Here is a 17,989-nt window from a genome sequence, read left to right on the forward strand (position 1 = left end):
TACTTTTATCAAATGAAATATAAAATTCCGTGTTTATAACAACAAACCGGAGAAACCTGACTCTTTGAAGATGATTTTCAGGAAGCAACTACTTTTTTGAGAGTTGAACTATAAATGCCAATGGTAGCTAAAGCCTAGTACAGGCATGCTTAGCAAGTTGGTCTGCATAGCTTCATATTTTTGAGTCCTACATCGTTACTCTGACACCAAACATTATGATTTTCACATAAATTTTTGCAATATGATTTGAGGCAAACCAAGTAATGGGCAAAACATTTTCTTCTAAATCCATTTGATTATTTTTCCTTATCAACCTTCCTTCCCAAAAACTTAGCATCACATGTAAATGGGGTGATATTGACTAACATTCACTGCTTTCCCCAAATCCATTGCTGGTTGCTGCAATGAAAAGCTGAAGTGGGAAGAGGATGGAAAGCATAAAGAGTTAGGGAATTGTTTTATTCAGTCTTGTATCTATGTGCTAATTAAAATATCATTTTAAAAAATGTCTTCTTTCATTGCATTGTTATGGTGGCGGTGCTTTAAGACTTTTTTTCTGGTTGCTGGAACAAAAGTGTTGGACAACCAGAAGTGGACTAGGAGAGATTCAATATATGCTTATACTGAAAGTGCATAGCTAGGCATGTTTCTAAGTATGTGAGGAGACACAAGATTGCAGATTCAGTGGTAAGGAAATGGTACTAAGTGCATGCTCAGAGGTACTTTTCATCCCATGTTCCAGGTCTCAACCCCGGTATTAGGCTGAGCTCCGGTTGACACAATTATTTAGGATGAGACAGGGGTGGGGTGAGGGAATAAGCAAAAGCAGCTTGCCTATAACAAGAATGGAAAGAGAGTTATGGAAAGAAAAATGGCGCTTTTTGTGAAGAGTTGCCAGAGGAAAATGAGGAGTGGATGGGGAGGGTGGTGAAATGTTTGTTAAAATTTAAGTCTAGTTTATTCATGTGCCACTTTCCCACAGTGAACTGTGACCAAAAGACACTGACATCATCAATGAATTTTCAAAATAAAAAACATCTGAAAAACAGTTTGCTTCAAAGCATATGAATCTAATATATAATCAATAGCAATAGCAATTCAGGAAACAAATGATAAGTTGAATATTACTTAATATATCACAGACACAGAGCAAAACATTAATGTTAATGGGTAAAAAAAATTAAAGGTATCCCACACTACTTGTTCCGGTCTTACTGAAGTCCAATGAGCTACGGCATGATTGAAATGCAGTACAGAAGAGATGGGTTTTTCTCACCAGGCTAGATGGTTCACAGCGGGCTCTCTCATCTCTCCTCCTAATAATTTCTGAAGTGAGAGGTTGTGGGACTTTCATCTGTGCAGAAAATATGCCATTACTGTGCAAGTCCAGCTTCTTAATTCTAAGTGGCTGGAGAAAGGGGAGGCTGCAGTTGCTCAGTGGTTAGGGGGAACGCACTCTGAATATCCCCATAGGCACACTCTCTATTATTAACAGGGGGGTATAGGGTTGTATATTTAAAAGCTCCCTGATGAAAACAACTCGCTACATAGATGGACACAAAAATACCATTATTAGTGAGAGACCAAGCTGAATCTTTTCCTCTGAAATACATTAGGTTCATTTTCTCTTTGTAGGGGTAAGGATATATTTCCGTAGAGGAGTATTCAAATGTGCAGCTCCTTGCTTGCTAAATGTAGTGTACAATATAGGGGAAATGCTGTACCACTGACCCCCCAAGACTCAAGCATAAAAGTTCAGATAAAACAAAGCAGGAGAAGTAGCACCTGCTGAAATCTTTCCAGAGTTCCAGAGGGCTATATAGCATAGCAGTTTGCTATTGCCTTTATTCTTTTGTTATATGCTAAACATGTGTCTTCTGACTACCCATCATAAGATCACTGAAGACAGACTCCAACTAAACTGATACCAGGAGTCCGCCCTGGCTCTACAGTGACTATCATATGCCTCGGCTCCTAGTCTGATGTGGCTCCAGTCAAGGCAAGTTTCCATATCAATTACCATAAAAGAAGGTGCAAGAAAATAATTCATACCCCCACTGAAAAGAGAGGGGGAGGAATTTAGTCTAGCATATTACTGAACATATTAAATCAAACTGTCTTAGAAGCAAATATTCTGAGAAATGATATCATGCATTAATTACAATTTGTGGCTACAATAAATTGATATCCATTTATCGAAGTGCGAATGCAACGTACAACTGGCAGGCTATTTCATGCCTCAAAGAATTTATAGCAAAAGGGACACAGGGACATACTCAGCACAAGCAATTCTGTATTATTATTTTTTAAGCTTTTGCACATTTGGAACAGAAAATAGACCAGTGCTTAAAATGCCTGAAAAAATCCCAATTTAAAAAACCGATACTAAATTGTAATTTACTTATGACTATGGAAAATGCTTACTATTGCAATTAAGAATGAATGTCTACCGCTCTCTAATGAAAACATACTACCAGTTATTTTTACAATTAAAAACTAAATGCATACATGCATGGCTGAATATTAAATAAACCTACTATCAGCACCCATATTTACATGAGCAATAAAGAGTGTGTACAGGCAGATATGATAATTATTAATTTATATGTGAAGGAAGGCAAAAAATAAAAAAAAATTAGAAGTGAAATAATTAATTAGCCTGCAGGAGAGTTGTTCCACATGGGCAAGCCTTGAAGCCCTTAATCTAACAAAAATAACTTACTAAGGGAATAAGGACACTAGAGAAGAACCTGGATATGTCTGTTGAAATATTGTTGAGCTAGCCAACTTTGTTGAGAAGCACAGATCAATTGCATATGATAGTTGCACCCAATACAGTTTTATGTACACTCCACCCCTGCAAATAATAGTGTCCCCAAGTTCATCTCCTTACTAGTCCTCAGAGGAATGGATGGCAACCATCCACATATGTAGGAGATAATGAGAGCGTGCAGTCTGGAACATCACGATGGTGTTGATTGGAATGTCTTTGGGTGATCCTAGTGGGTGGAATAAGCAACATGTTTGAACCTCTTTCAACTCCCTTCCAGGTGACAGCCTCCTTAACTTTCTCCACACACTATCAGAGCACTGAAGAACTAAGTCAGCACGTACTTGCACAGTCCTGTTTTCTGGGTTCTGTTTCTCAGATGCACTAGATCAAGGTTGAGGAACTTGTGGCCCTCCAAATGTAGTGGAACAGCAACTGCTATCAACCCTGGCTGGGTTGCTTGCAGGGGCAACAATATTTGGTGGCCACAAGCCTGTACACTCTCTCTCTCTCTCTCTGAGTGAGTGTGTGTGTGTGTGTGTGTGTGTGTGTGTGTGTGTGAGTGAAGCATGCTTCACACCACCTCAAGCTACATCCACTGACTATGTGCCCCCCCCATCTGCTAACACATATGGCCCTTGTAGGCAAAAATGTGACAAAACATTGGGAAGCAAATTTTATATAGATCTGCAAAAACATTACATTAACAGGGACACTTACTAACTCCTGTGACGCTATAATTAATCTGAAGTGACAGCATTTCAACCTCTCCCAAAAGGTTCACGTGCATTTTTTTATAATTAATAATGATTTCAGCATTAAGTAAGCTCCAGATTCACCCCACGTTTAGATAGAAGAAATAATTGCTTATACAATTAGAAAACTTCAAAACTGAGTACAAGTTGACCAGCATTTACCAGCTGACAATATATCAGGTAGACCATTTAGTTTACCCCCCCCCCACAGAGGAAATATCTTCAGCCAATGCCTCTTCATTTTATCTTCCCACATCTAATAAAAGAGGTTTGTAGCATACCCTAGTAGCTGTCCACTGCTGAACAACTCTTACCATTCAGGATAATATTGTAAATGAAATCTACCTTCCTGTAATTTAACATCATTGTTTATTACCTATACTAAGGAACAGTATATAGTAAATAACTATTCTCGCCCATATTTCTGAAATCATCATAAAATATTTGAGAATTAATATTTAATTTGCAGGAGGACCTGCAAAAAGGAGCTGCAGCTTCTTGGCCTCCACCACCACCGGGACCACCTCCAAGAGTTATACCACCTGGATCAGGACCAGCACTACCTCCTCCGGGATCGGGGGGAAGCTTAGATACCCCATTGTAGAACCCGTCAATTGATTCAGGATGTCTCTGCAGCTTCTTAGTTGGAACATAAATGGCGGAAATTCCCCGGAAAAAAGAAGAAAAGTTTTTCACATCTTGAAAAAGGAACAACTGGACGTTATCTGCCTACAAGAAACACATGTGACAAGGCTCCATAGAAAAGTGTTAATCAATAAAAGACTAGGCCAAGAATTTATTTCTTCGGACAAAGTTAAGAAGAGAGGAGTGGTGATATACGCAAAGGAGAGCCTGTCACCGAAATTCTTATTTAAAGATGAACATGGCCGAATTTTGGCGATTGAAATACAGACACAAGGAGAAAAAATTTTGATATTAGGAATATATGCTCCAAATGAGGGAAAGTCGGAATTTTTCAGGAAGCTGCATGAGACTATGCTGGATTACTTGGACTATAGTAACATCATTATGCTGGGTGATATGAATGGGGTTGTGTCTGTAAATATGGATAAGTCACAAAGTGTCAACATATCGAAAGACGGCAGACTACCTAAAACTTTCTTTGAAATGACAGACAATATGGACTTAGTTGACATTTGGAGGGTTAAGAATCCTCTAGGGAAAGAAGGGACTTTCTTTTCTGAAGCTCATCTGACATGGACACGAATCGACCAAATTTGGACAACTAGAGGACTGGCACCTAAGACTAGAAAAGTGGAAATCTGCCCAAAAACCTGCTCCGACCATAATGCTTTGAAAGTGGAATTGAGACTTAATACAACCGGTTCCTTTAGATGGAAAATGAATGACACTTTATTAAGAGATCAGGAGATTGTGAAGAAGGCCCAAAAAACTTTAAAGGACTATTTTGAGATAAATTTGAATACCACCGTGGAAAAAAGAACAATCTGGGACGCAAGTAAGGCAGTTATGAGAGGGTTTCTAATACAACAAAACACGATTAAGAAAAGGCTCTGGAATGAAAAGAAGGAGAAGATATTGGAGAAAATAAGAGAAGGAGAGAAAAAATTAAGATCTAGGCCTAAGTCGAAGGATGTGCTAAGAGAAGTGAAATTTTTCCAGGCGCAATATTCAAAATTGATAAATCAGGAGGTGGAATGGAAAATTAAACAAATGAAACAAAGATCCTTCGAATCGGCGAATAAGTGTGGGAAACTGCTAGCCTGGCAGTTGAAAAAGAGACAAAAGCTTAATACAGTTACAAATCTAGAGATTGAAGGGAGAATGGTTCAGAAACCCGAGGAAATTAGAAAGTGCTTCCAGAGGTACTTCAAAGAACTCTATTCACAAGGGCCGCAAAAAGCTTCCGAGGTGGATCAATTTCTTAAAACTAATGGATTACAAAAAATACCCCTGGAAATGAGAACAAACCTGAACTGTAACATTACACAGCAAGAAATTGAAAGTGCCATTCAAAACCTTCAACTTGGCAAGTCTCCAGGCCCTGACGGTCTAACCTCCAAATATTATAAAGTTTTAAAGGACTATTTGATACAACCTTTGATGGAGGTTTGCAACCAGATAATGGAGGGAAGGAAGGCACCGGAAACGTGGAAAGAAGCTTTCATCACATTGATACCTAAATTAGAAACTGAAAAGACTCAACTTAAGAATTACCGCCCCATTTCACTCCTAAATGTGGATTATAAAATTTTTGCAGATATTTTGGCAAGTAGATTTAAAAAAGTACTAAATGAAGTGATTCATAAGGACCAGGCCGGCTTTCTCCCTGGTAGGCATTTGTTTGATAACACAAGAAACATTATTGACATTTTGGAACTTCTACAAACAAATCTTAATACCAGAGCGGTTTTAATTTTTATTGATGCAGAGAAGGCCTTTGATAATATTTCTTGGATGTTTATGAAGAAAAATTTGGAAGGGATGGGAGTGGGGCGGGGGTTTGAAAATGGAATAGAAGCAATATATTCAGAACAAAAGGCTAAATTGATAGTAAACAATGTGGTGACAGAGGAGTTTAAAATTGAAAAAGGGACACGTCAGGGGTGCCCTCTATCCCCCCTATTGTTCATCTCAGTTCTGGAGGTGTTGCTAAACATGATTAGAAAGGACCGGTCGGTTCAGGGAATTGAGGTCGGAGTGAAACAATATAAAATGAAAGCATTTGCAGATGACTTGGTATTAACACTTCAGGAACCAGTCTCCAGTACTAAAAGAGTGCTAGAATTAATTTCTGACTTTGGTCGGGTGGCGGGATTCAAGTTGAACAAGCAAAAAACTAAGGTTTTAGCAAAAAATTTGACAGTTACAGAAACAGATGAGTTCTCTAAAGAAACGGAGTTGAATGTGGTTAAAAAAGTAAAATACCTAGGGGTGTACCTGACCTCCAAAAACTTGAATTTGTTTAAAGATAACTATGAGAAATGTTGGTCAGAAATCAAAAGAGATTTGGAAACATGGTCAAGATTGAAACTTTCCTTGTTAGGCCAAATAGCTGCTGTAAAGATGAATGTATTGCCGAAAATGTTATTTTTGTTTCAGGCCCTACAGATCGTGGACAAGGTGGAATGTTTTGGAAAGTGGCAGAAGGATATTTCTAAGTTTGTTTGGCAGGGCAAAAAGCCCCGAATAAAGTTTAAAATATTAACCGATGCGAAAGAAAGAGGGGGATTTGCCCTGCGGGACTTGAGGTTATATTATGAATCTGCAGCCTTCTGCTGGTTGAAAGATTGGATTTTATTGGAGAACACTGACGTCCTAGATCTGGAAGGGTTTAACAATGCGTTTGGGTGGCATGCATATTTGTGGTATGACAAGGTTAAAGTGCACAAATTGTTTAAAAACCATATTGTCAGAAGAGCAATTTGGAGGGTCTGGATAAAATACAAAGACTTATTGGAGAGTAAGACTCCGAGGTGGCTCTCACCGGTGGAGGCCAAGGCACATAAGAGACTTAACATGGAGGCCCATTGGCCTAAATATTGGGAAATAATTGAAAAAATTGGAGACAATTGGAGGTTGCTAAGCTTGGAGAAATTGAAAACTAAGGTACGAGACTGGCTGCACTATGCGCAAATTCAAGAGGTATTTAAAATAGATAAAAAAGCTGGATTCCAGGTGGAAAAATCGAAACTAGAGACTGAATTGTTAGAGCCAAAAAGTAAAATACTTTCGAGAATGTATAACTTGCTGCTTAAGTGGAATACACAGGACGAGACAGTTAAATCCGCTATGATAAAATGGGCTCAGGATGTGGGGCATAACATTATGTTTGTAGACTGGGAAAGGTTATGGAACACCGGTTTGAAATTTACGGCATGCACTGCCTTGAAGGAAAATATTATGAAAATGGTATACCGGTGGTACATGACCCCAGTCAAGCTAGCTAAGATATATCATCTGTCTGACAACAAATGTTGGAAATGTGGAGAGGCGGAAGGGACATTCTTTCATCTCTGGTGGACCTGCCCGAAAGTGAAGGCCTTCTGGGAAATGATCCATAATGAACTAAAAAAGGTACTGAGATTTACCTTACCTAAGAAACCAGAGGCCTTCCTTCTGGGCATGGTGGACCAGAGAGTGCTTAAGAAGGACAGAACCTTTTTCATGTATGCTACCACAGCAGCAAGGATCCTGATTGCAAAATATTGGAAGACACAAGATTTACCCACGCTGGAGGAATGGCAATCGCAGCTGATGGACTATATGGAATTGGCTGAAATGACTGGCAGAATCCGAGACGTGGGAGAAGAAACAATTGAGGAGGACTGGAAAAAGTTTAAGGACTATTTGAAAAAACACTATAAGCTGTATGAATGTTAAAAAATGCACCTTTCAGGAAACTCTAGCTTCAGCAAATGTAAGTTAATGAAATGAAAATTAAGACACAAGAATTTAGAGGTAAAATAATGAAACAACTTTATTGTGTTTAATACAAAGCATATAAGAATTGGGTTACAGTAAAATTGAAATTAGGGAACATGATAAAATGGATGATACAATAAGTTTTGAAATAAGTTAACAAATTGCTGATGCTTTATAAGACAGGGAACGCAGGGTTTGGAGGATGTGGGGAAGTCCTTTAGATTGGATGGAAAAAGAATATGGAAATTTGTTATTCTTCTATTCTATTTTCTCATAACTACTCTTTATTCTTTTTTCTGTATTTCTCAAAAGCAATAAAAATATTAAAAAAAGAGAGAGAGAATTAATATTTAAAGATTTCCCATTTTTAAATTATTTCCTTACATTCCAAGTCGGTATTTTAACAGCCAAAAGCTGTATACGTTACAATATTGCCTTGCTAGCACATTGTACCATTAAAAAATATTGCTCAAAAGAAATTACCAGTGAACTTATTAGTGTATCCAAAGCAAGGAGACTTCTGTGCAGTTCTTAAAACATCAGCAATCTTCGACATGTTTCATTAAAAATTTAATTTAAGCAGCATTGGCTTATCAAGACATAAAACAAGGGATTATCCACAGCAAATACTTAGGGTAATTCAATCAAAATGACTGCCAAGGAAATAAAACCTTTCGTGGGAGCTCGCAAGCCATCTACTTGCAATATCCAAACTGTTTGAATGGACAGCTATTAGCCAAAAAGCTACATCATCAAACATTTGACAATCTGCCAGGCACCATTCCCTCACTGTGAGCTTAATTTGTCCTTCAGGAGTGAGCCAGTCTGGCTCTGACCTTCTCCTGTATTATCTGTGTTGTCTCCCTCCCAAATGCTTACCTGGCAATTCCAGGTGGAATACTAAGGGGATCAGGCAAAACACCAGCACTAAGCTTGACTGAGGTCTTAATTTCTACCATAAAAATTATCTTCGACAAACAATTGAACTGGCTGTATTTTTGTCGCAGACAAAACGCTAGTTCTGATTCTTTGGATATTCTCCCATTTTAGCAGCAAAACCTGTTGCAGCTGGGAAATAGGTATTTTAATTTAAAGAAACAGCCAGTCTGCTTTCAGGACCACTGTTTTGCTCAACATGTGGAATTGTGTAAATGCACATTTAAATATAGCAGGGGTAGCCAACATCGTGACCTTCAGATGTTTTGTACTATAGTTCCTGACCACTAGCTGATGGGAGTTGTAGTCCAACAACATCTGGAGGGCACCTCATTGGCCACCCCAACTTAGGGTTTATAAAATACTGTCTTTTCAAACGTTTTTCTTAGACCTGCAATAATACTGTGTCAGATTAATTTTCCATTAAACTGTGCCACTCTACAGATCAAACATTTCAGATCAAAATAATTGACCATTTGTTTATTTAGGTACAGAAGAACTGATAGCCTGCCTTTCTAACACACGTGTATTGCACCAATTAAAATCAACAGATAAAAATATCAACAATACAAAAACAACATATATCCATAACATATTAAAAGCAGATCAGCAAACAAACTTGACAAGGTCAAGCACATCAGATAAAACATTGTTTCCTATTAAAACCAGATCAGCATGACAAATGAAAAGCTGGCTGGAAAAGATAAAAATAAAAATTCTAAAGCTGGCGAAAGGCTGAATGAACCTCATGGGGCAAGGTTTTCCAGAACAGCTGCTGCAGTGAATGAGGTGGTGCTGTTTCTTCTCCAAATCAACCTTACTTTCACCTTAGGTAGGTAGGAGACAAGAAACTGGATGTCAGGAAGAAGAGCACTAACCTCAGCATGCCGCCTTTCTATATACACAGGGTTTGTCTTTTGAAAAATGAGTTCTTTGTTGTAGAGAGATGCATTAATTCATATGATCACCCTCCAGTATTTCAGATCTACATGCAACATCCATGGATACAGTGCAAGGGCGGGCAGGAACCTCAAGCTCAGGAGCTGAATGCCTCCCTTCAGAGCACTCTATCTGGCCCCTGGCACTCTTCCCCAGGCCACACACTTTCACATTCCTGGAGTGTTTTTGCCCTGCTAGAACGTGTCCTTGAACTTTGACAACTCCTCTTGTTCTCCAGGATGGAGGATAGAGAACTGAGAGAGTACTGTACAAAAGTAAAAATTACATTTGTTGCCCCACCCATTATTGCCTCTGTCTCTGCCCCTGGAATGACCCAGGAGGAGATGAAGCTCTCAGGCTGAAAAAAGTTTCCCACCTCTGATGTGGTGGATGTAGCTCAGGTACAGAAGCTCCTTCCCAAAGTCTAACTAGTGCTTTCCCAGCTTTGGGGAGGAGGTAAAAGGGCTCTAGGACCCTGCCAGAGCTTTGTGCTTCCTTTCCAAAGCTATGAGCCTCGCTTAACCAGCTTTGCGAAGGCAGCACAGGGCTGGAGAGGTGTCAGATTTTGGCTCCCCCCCCCCCCAGACCACGACAAGGTATTGTGCAGCTCATGGGTTCCATGTCAATGTACTCTTGTGGCCAGTTGGTATGAAAAGTTGGAGTGCCCTGTCTTAACAGACAGGACTCAAAGCCACTTCTGAAAACACCTCCAGGCAGATCGTCAGGGAACAGAAGATTTCCCTCCTGAAAGGTATCATCCAAATATTGTAGTAAAATAAATTCCCTATTTCCATCAAGCTAACAAAGATTCTTAAGGGCAAACCAAGCTGGATGTAATGAATCCCCAACTGCCCCTTCTTCCTTTGCAAAGTGCCTTGAGGAGAGAGCGATTTGTATCAGAGAAAGAATAGGAGGGATTTCCCTCAAAACATTCCTCTGGTATCCACTCACATTTCCTCTGTACAGTTTCAGGCCTGTGTTTGTAAGGTATGCTTGAGTGCAGAATGCTAACGTGGGTCAAAGAAGCTGGAGAGAAGATGTTTCAGTGAAAGAGAGACTGGCAAGGTTTTTATCCAGGAGTACATGGGGTGAGCTCCCGTTCCTCAGTCCCTGCTCCTGCCAACCTAGTAGTTCGAAAGCACGTCAAAGTGCAAGTAGATAAATAGGTACCACTCCAGCGGGAAGGTAAACAGCGTTTTTGCGCACTGCTCTGGTTTGCCAGAAGCGGCTTAGTCATGCTGGCCACATGACCCGAAAGCTGTACGCCAGCTTCCTCGGCCAATAAAGCGAGATGAGCGCCGCAACCCCAGAGTCGGTCACAACTGGACCTAATGGTTAGGGGTCCCTTTACCTTTTTACATTGCAAGGGAGAATGGGCCACCAGGGTTTTATGAAGCTTGAACTTGATGCAAGTCTTGTGGAGGGAATACCAGTTACAAACCAATGTGTACTGTACACAGATGACCTAGACTGCAGAACCATGCAAAGGATGAGGCTTTAGCCACTGCAAAAGGGATCCACTTACCCAAGGCAAGGCAACTGTCAGCCACCCCCACTTCCAATCAAGTGGACAGCTCCATAACAAACCTAGGTCAGAAAGGTCTGAGTACTGCAAGGAGACACAAGACTGATTCTGAAAACAATTACTCAAAAGTCCCACCAAATTTATTGGAACTTCCTAGCAAAGGAGTTGCCTCACCTGCATTAGAGTAACAGCCACCTCTGCTTATAGCAGGAAATGGGAGCAAACCACATCTTATGCAATACCATCATATCCCCTGTTGACTTTCAATCATGAACCGATTTCCCATATCCTTATAACTTCTCTTAAAGGACTGTTAAAAGCTTAGCCTACTTATGGTAGAAGATTTTACACTCTATATAAACTGAAGTATAGCTCTGCCAGAACTGATTATACATATAGTAGAGATTAAGGAGTAAAGAGAAACCACTACTTGTTGACTTTAATGGAAAAAAATATTCCATCATGCTATGCGTAGGGAGGAAATTACACTTTACTATAACTGGCTGTATTGATCCAAGGCTCACAACATATAAAAGAACCAATCTTGGAAGTTAGAGATAGCCTTGTTCTGTAATATAGAATGGAGCTATTACAGCGAGCTTTCGGCTATCTATCAGTCTGAGATATAACACGCTCTGGCTGTTTATGTGCATTTATAACTACAAAAGTGACTCAAACCTATCCTTATTAGCTATGGAATCTAAACTACAACATGCTGTCTATAAGCAAATCCTCTTCATTCAGGCATATCCCGAATCACAATTTGTAATATACACCAATTTTCAGAAAATTGTTGCGAAGAATATTTATACTCCAGGCAGATTATAAATCAAAACAAAGCATAAAGATATCCTATCCAAGATGTAAAGAGACTCTGAATAATGTAGGACTTTGAAAGCAAGGACATGATACAACTGGGTGTGTGATACAAACAAGAACAAAATTAATTGACAGCAGGAGAGGCATGGGTCAGAACGATAAGAGGAAGAGAGATTATAAATAGGAACACATGTTTTGAAAAGGCCATTGTTAGCATTGAAATTGCTAAAGGACCGTTACTGAAACAGGAGGCGTTTAAGCCATGGAAAATATATTTAAGGATAAAAATAAATACATCAAAACTATAATGAAAAGACTCCCCAACTGTGAAGATAAATGAAAATTCACAACAGAAGCAAATATGAAATCAGGTAATGTTAGACTCCAGACATTACAAAAACTCTGCTCCTTACCATTACAACGTACCACAAAACTAAAAGATATGTGCTTAAGCTCCCATCTAAACAAATAGTGCTTTAATTGATCCACCAATTACTCCTTATAGCCCAACTCAGAATGTTTGTTATATAAATTTATTGCATTTGATTCCTTGATTTACCTTACATTGCATGTGTCCAGGAAATCTATACCTAATATACCTAATATAATCTGCACCTGAAAACTACCCTTTCTTCCTAGCACAATCCTTGGTCTCTTCTACAATCAGACTAGATTAAGTTAGCACACAAAGGGCCTCATGTCTTACTTTCCCTATGCTTCTAGATACAGGTAGGTAGCCATGTTGGCCTGACACAGTCGAAATAAATAAATAAAATAAATATTAGTCCAGTAGCACCTTAAAGGTCAACTAAATTTGTTCTGGGTATACGCAGAACAAACTTAGTTGATCTCTAAGGTCTACTGGACAATTTATTTATTTCCCTATGCTTTTCAGCCATGTCTGTAAAAGAACATTCATATCTAACTCACTGGGAAAGCTGACTGCATTGAGAGTTCATACAGCTCTGGGGAATGAGGTGGAGGGGAGATGCAAAAGGTCTACTTCAGATTAAGGCAGCAGCAAGGGGACAGGAAGTGGATGGAATTTTGGCTTCCAGTCTGCTCCAAAATCTGAAACAATTCTCAGAAACGTTCCAAACATTAGCCAGGATGCTACTTCATGTGAACCTACACTGGAATTGTTAACATTTTTATTTAAATAGTACAAATTCAAATCATACCACAAGTGATTTTGAAAATCCCCTGAAAAGATCTGAAGATGGAAACCAATGTGGAACTCCCATAATTATTTTGTCCTTTAAGAAAACTTCCTTAAAGCTGAGACAGGTTTTCCATGCAAGATGTGTAACATAATATGTTAAACATTAGAGATAAATATTCAAAATAAGTAGAATATTTTTTTCTAGGCCACAAAAACTAATATCATTTTTATATATGTACAGTTACAATAATGTAATATAATACAAAACTTCCAGGGATCTTGCATAAAATACCCCCCTTTTACCTTCAGAACAATAAATGGAAACTAATTTGCAACTGCATATTACATCAGCTATTATCCATATTTTAATATCTATTTTTCCCTCGCAGCACTTATTTTCATTATGAATTTGAAAAAATAAAAATTTACCCTTAAAGAAAAATAAATGAAGCACTGAGTGTGTGCTAATTTGCTAAGTTACTGCCATTTCCTCTTGTCCCCCACTCCCTTATGTGTTGAGGATTTTCCTTTGGCACATATTAATATTTATCGAGTATAGAGATTCCACTTTTTTATTTTACATGAGAAAATGGCAAGCTCAGTTTATGTCTTTTAGGCTGTGAAACTCACCTTTATTTTGAAAACATTTCCTATGCAAATAGCAACATTGTTACATTGTCTTACATATCAGTTGTTAGATTTTAAACTTTTTTTTTTAAGAAAGCCTATCACCACTCAATAGTTAAGAGTAGCTCTAGAAACAAACATTTTACCCTTTTGTGATACTGAATCATGCAATATTTTAAAGGAAATCATTTCACCACAATCACTAGGTGGCTATGAGCAAATGGTTAAGTATGAGTGCCTATCCCTTTCAATGTGGTGACAGAGAGCTTTATGCCCAATCTTAATCTTCCCCTGACCTTGCAGACCAACTAGTCATACTGTAGTATGGTCAGGACATAGCATTCATTGTGACTATTCATGCAGTTAAAAACTAGAGGCTTAAGTCTTTTTTTATGTATTAACAAATAGACCTTTTGTGTTCATGTACTGCCACCTATTGGAGATTTGTTATAAGAAACAAAAACACAAAGCCACAAAAGTTTATGTCTAATGATGCTATTCCAAGTCTACAAAATCCTAGTCAATAATCTTATAGCCAAAATAATAAAACTTATGGATACATCAGTCTAACTCAATATCTGGCATCTGGTCCGTCATCTGGAACAACTGTGGTAAAGGTAAATAAATTTGAGTCTGACCTAAAAATTTGAGACCATTTAGCTTATTACAGCAAGAAAGACACAGTAAACAGCAGGGAAATAACAACAGGAAGAGAATAATGCAAATGTGGAGAAATGGGGGCAGTGGGGAAATCACCAGTGAAACTATCTGAATGGCTGAAATATGAACAGAGATTTGAGTGACCAAAAAAAATGCTTTTCAAATTATGAACAACTTGTGGTTACACATTTGGCTACAAAACAAATAGGAGACACCTGCCAAATGTCATTGGGAAAGACCAGTCAGTGCTAGTCAGTGACAATGCCGAAATAAACTAGCATGGCCCTTTTGGTGGTACTCCAATTGAAATTTTAGCTAATGAACAATCTTGTGGCATTTACCTCCACAACTTGCATATGTGCGGGTGAGCTTTTCCCCTCAGAATCTGCACTGCCCTTTCATTCCACCATTCCCAACAGGTGTGAAAGACATTATTATTTAACATCTATGAAATGCCTAACTTCTTCTAAGCACTGTACAGCTATTAAGGGATTACAGACAGTCCCTTACCTGCAGGCTCGCTATGCAGTATGACTCAAAAGGAATAGAGAGGGAAGTGGAGGGCAAGCTTTGGCGAAGCTACGAAATCACTTCTTCAAAAATCATAGGATGAAACACTTGCATGTTTCAAGTCATAGCTTGCGTGTATAAACATGCCATCACAAATCTAACACCACACAAGAGCACTTTCATATCACCTCACACTCTTCCATCACTTGAGTCACTTCCAGCATCCTGCCACAAGCCATCAAGTGCTGAATAATCTTGTAAGGAGAGGCCCATTGTTTCATCATCACATCTTAAAAATAAGGGTGGTTACCCTTTGGCCTTTCATATCCTTGGGATACAGTTCCCATAATCCCTGACCACTGGCTGTTCTGGGGCTGATGAGAGCTGAAGTCCAACTTACAGGGCGCACAGATTGGTCTTAAATTTGTGCCTATCTGGCCAAAATGCAAACCCACCCGATGAGGAGGATGACTACTGTCTCAGTGGCTGTGGCAAGTTTCCAATACCAGGCGGCCGCCTCAGTCTATGCATGAGGCATAAAGTTCCTTTTTAACCAGGCCTTTGGTGGATTTGATTGACATCCTACGTGTCCTTTTAAAATGTGGTTGGTGGTTTTTTGGGGGGCAGGGGTTATTGGGTGGTTGTTGCTTTTTAATTTATGTATTTTGTGGTTTTATATTTTGATTTTATTCTATGAACTGCCCTGAGACCTCTGGGTTTAGGACAGTATATAAATTCAAATAGTAGTAGTAGTAGAAGTAATACTGCGCCAGGTTTAAGTCTACCCAGAGACAGCAGCTACACTTCACAGTGTTACCAGGACCACTTCTGTTTATGACCTATACTAAGGAACAGTATATAGTAAATAACTATTCTCTCCCATATTTCTGAAATCATCATAAAATATTTGAGAATTAATATTTAAAGATTTCCCATTTTTAAATTATTTCCTTACATTCCAAGTTGGTGTTTTAACAGCCAAAAGCTGTATACATTGCAATATTGCCTTGCTAGCAGATTGTACCATTAAAAAATATTGCTCAAAAGAAATTACCAGTGAATTTATTAGTTCACTGGTAACTTAGAAGTGTATCCAAAGCAAGAAGACTTCTGTGCAGTTCTTAAAACATCAGCAGTCTTGTACATTTCATTAAAAATTTAATTTAAGAAGCATTGAAGCATTGGTTTTTATATTTTGATTGTATTCTGTGAACTGCCCTGAGACCTCTGGGTATAGGGCGGTATATAAATTCTAATAGTAGTAATAGTAGTAGTAGTAGTAATAGAGGGCCGGATAAGTCCACCCAGAGACAGCAGCTACACTTCACAGCGTTGCCAGGACCACTTTTCCCGCCCCACCCACTTCCAGCCAATTCGCCTTTGCCTGCTGTGTTGACGGGCAAGAGACTCCACAGCCGCAGCAAGGAAAGGCGGTGCTGGAAGGGAGCTGCGGCGCATGAATACCATGCCTTGCGCTACGCAAATGTTCGCAGCACGGCAGCGCCGCCCAGCCAAAGAAGGCAGAGAGGGACGCGGAGCTCGGGAAGCCCAGCCAATACCTGCGCAGGCAGCGCTCGCACACGCCTCCCAGGCGCTTCTTGCTGACGGTGTAAGCGAAGGGCTCCGCGCGGTACAGCAGCTCTCCCGGCTTCACCGCCTTCGAGGAGCGCAGGCCGTTGCCTTTGCCCGGGCTGGCAAACTTCTCCATCGCCGCTTGCACAGAGCGAAGAGAGGCGCCCGGGCCCACAGGGCCCTTCCCGCCTCTGGCCCCACGTGACGCCACTCGTGTCGCCGCCGGAACCATCTTTGGTACGGGCAAGAGGCGCCCGGCTTCAGGGTGCCCACACCGCGCGGCGTCAAGCTACAAGATGGGAAGCGCATGTGCACCCCTCCCCCCAAAAAACCGGGTTTAGACACTCGGGGATGTGGGTTTTAAATAAGAAAAAGGGCAATTAGAATGATATCTTGCACCGTCTGTAGGAGGCTAGGCTCTTCCAGAATCACATTGGGAATAATTTCCCAATTTAGGGCTGCAATCCGAAACATGGAGATAAACCTCATCAAATCAATGGGGATTACTTCCTAGTAAACATACTCGGTATCGGATTGCAAAATCAGATTTAAGCTGCCCACTACCTTAAGATATTTGTCCACAGCTACTATGACAATCACCATTTACAGATCTGTGTCACAGCACAACCATAACCAACATCATCTCATAAGTAAGACATACTGAATTAATGTGGGGCTAGGACTAATGAGGGTTGGCCCACTAATGAGGCAAGGTGAATTACTGCCTCAGGTGACGGAAGGCAGCACATCCAGCCTCCAATAAATGTATCACCCACTGCTGCCACCTCAGCTGCTGCCACGTGCTTCTTGGAGGCCAGATCTGCCACTTCCTTGGCAGCCCTCCCCAGTGCCACATCTACAGTGGCCTATTCAGGAATAAGAGGAGCTGCTGGTCTCCCACCCTTCTTCCTGCTGTAGATCTTCATTCACCCCTTCTTCCCTGGTGGGTCTGTTGCAGGAGGGGAGGGGGCAGGACAGAAAAGAGTCTTGCAACATAACAAAGCACAAAAGAAAGACAGAAATCAAAAATTGAAACAGTAAAGTGTCACAGCCCTGGAAGGGCAGAAGTACAAAGATACAGATGAGCTCTAACAGGATAATAAATTATTAACTCGTACAAAGATTCCCTTTACAAATAAGATTATTTTTTAAAAAAAGTACTGTATTCTTCACCAGTGAGTTCCATCATACTGAGAATAAAAGTTCTATAGTCTTAAATGATCCAGACATTTGTATATAGTGATGGCATTGAGTTACCAAGTGTCATAGGTCAAAAAAGTGCCATAGGTCAAATTTGAGCTCTGCCC

General features: G+C 39.8%; 1 protein-coding gene across 9 annotated transcripts in view; it reads right to left on the bottom strand.

The window, feature by feature from the left end:
* The window catches only part of SMYD3 (SET and MYND domain containing 3), a gene marked incomplete at its 5' end in the record, with an annotated part of 364,396 nt that extends 347,482 nt beyond the window's left edge, over positions 1 to 16,914 (bottom strand). For 7 of the 9 annotated variants that reach the window (XR_014562537.1, XR_014562538.1, XR_014562539.1 and 4 more), the window contains one exon: positions 16,670 to 16,914. Coding sequence is in view for 3 of the 9 variants with exons in the window: in XM_083732615.1 (XP_083588741.1) it covers positions 16,670 to 16,914 (245 nt within the window). Of the gene's footprint in view, positions 1 to 1,276; positions 1,324 to 16,669 lie in introns of those variants that run through there. The other 2 variants (XM_083732617.1, XM_083732616.1) reach the window with 2 other exon arrangements.
* Between the last annotated feature and the right edge of the window lie 1,075 nt (positions 16,915 to 17,989).

Source organism: Podarcis gaigeae (assembly GCF_964106915.1).
Source record: "Podarcis gaigeae genome assembly, chromosome: 3".
Lineage (NCBI taxonomy): Eukaryota > Metazoa > Chordata > Lepidosauria > Squamata > Lacertidae > Podarcis > Podarcis gaigeae.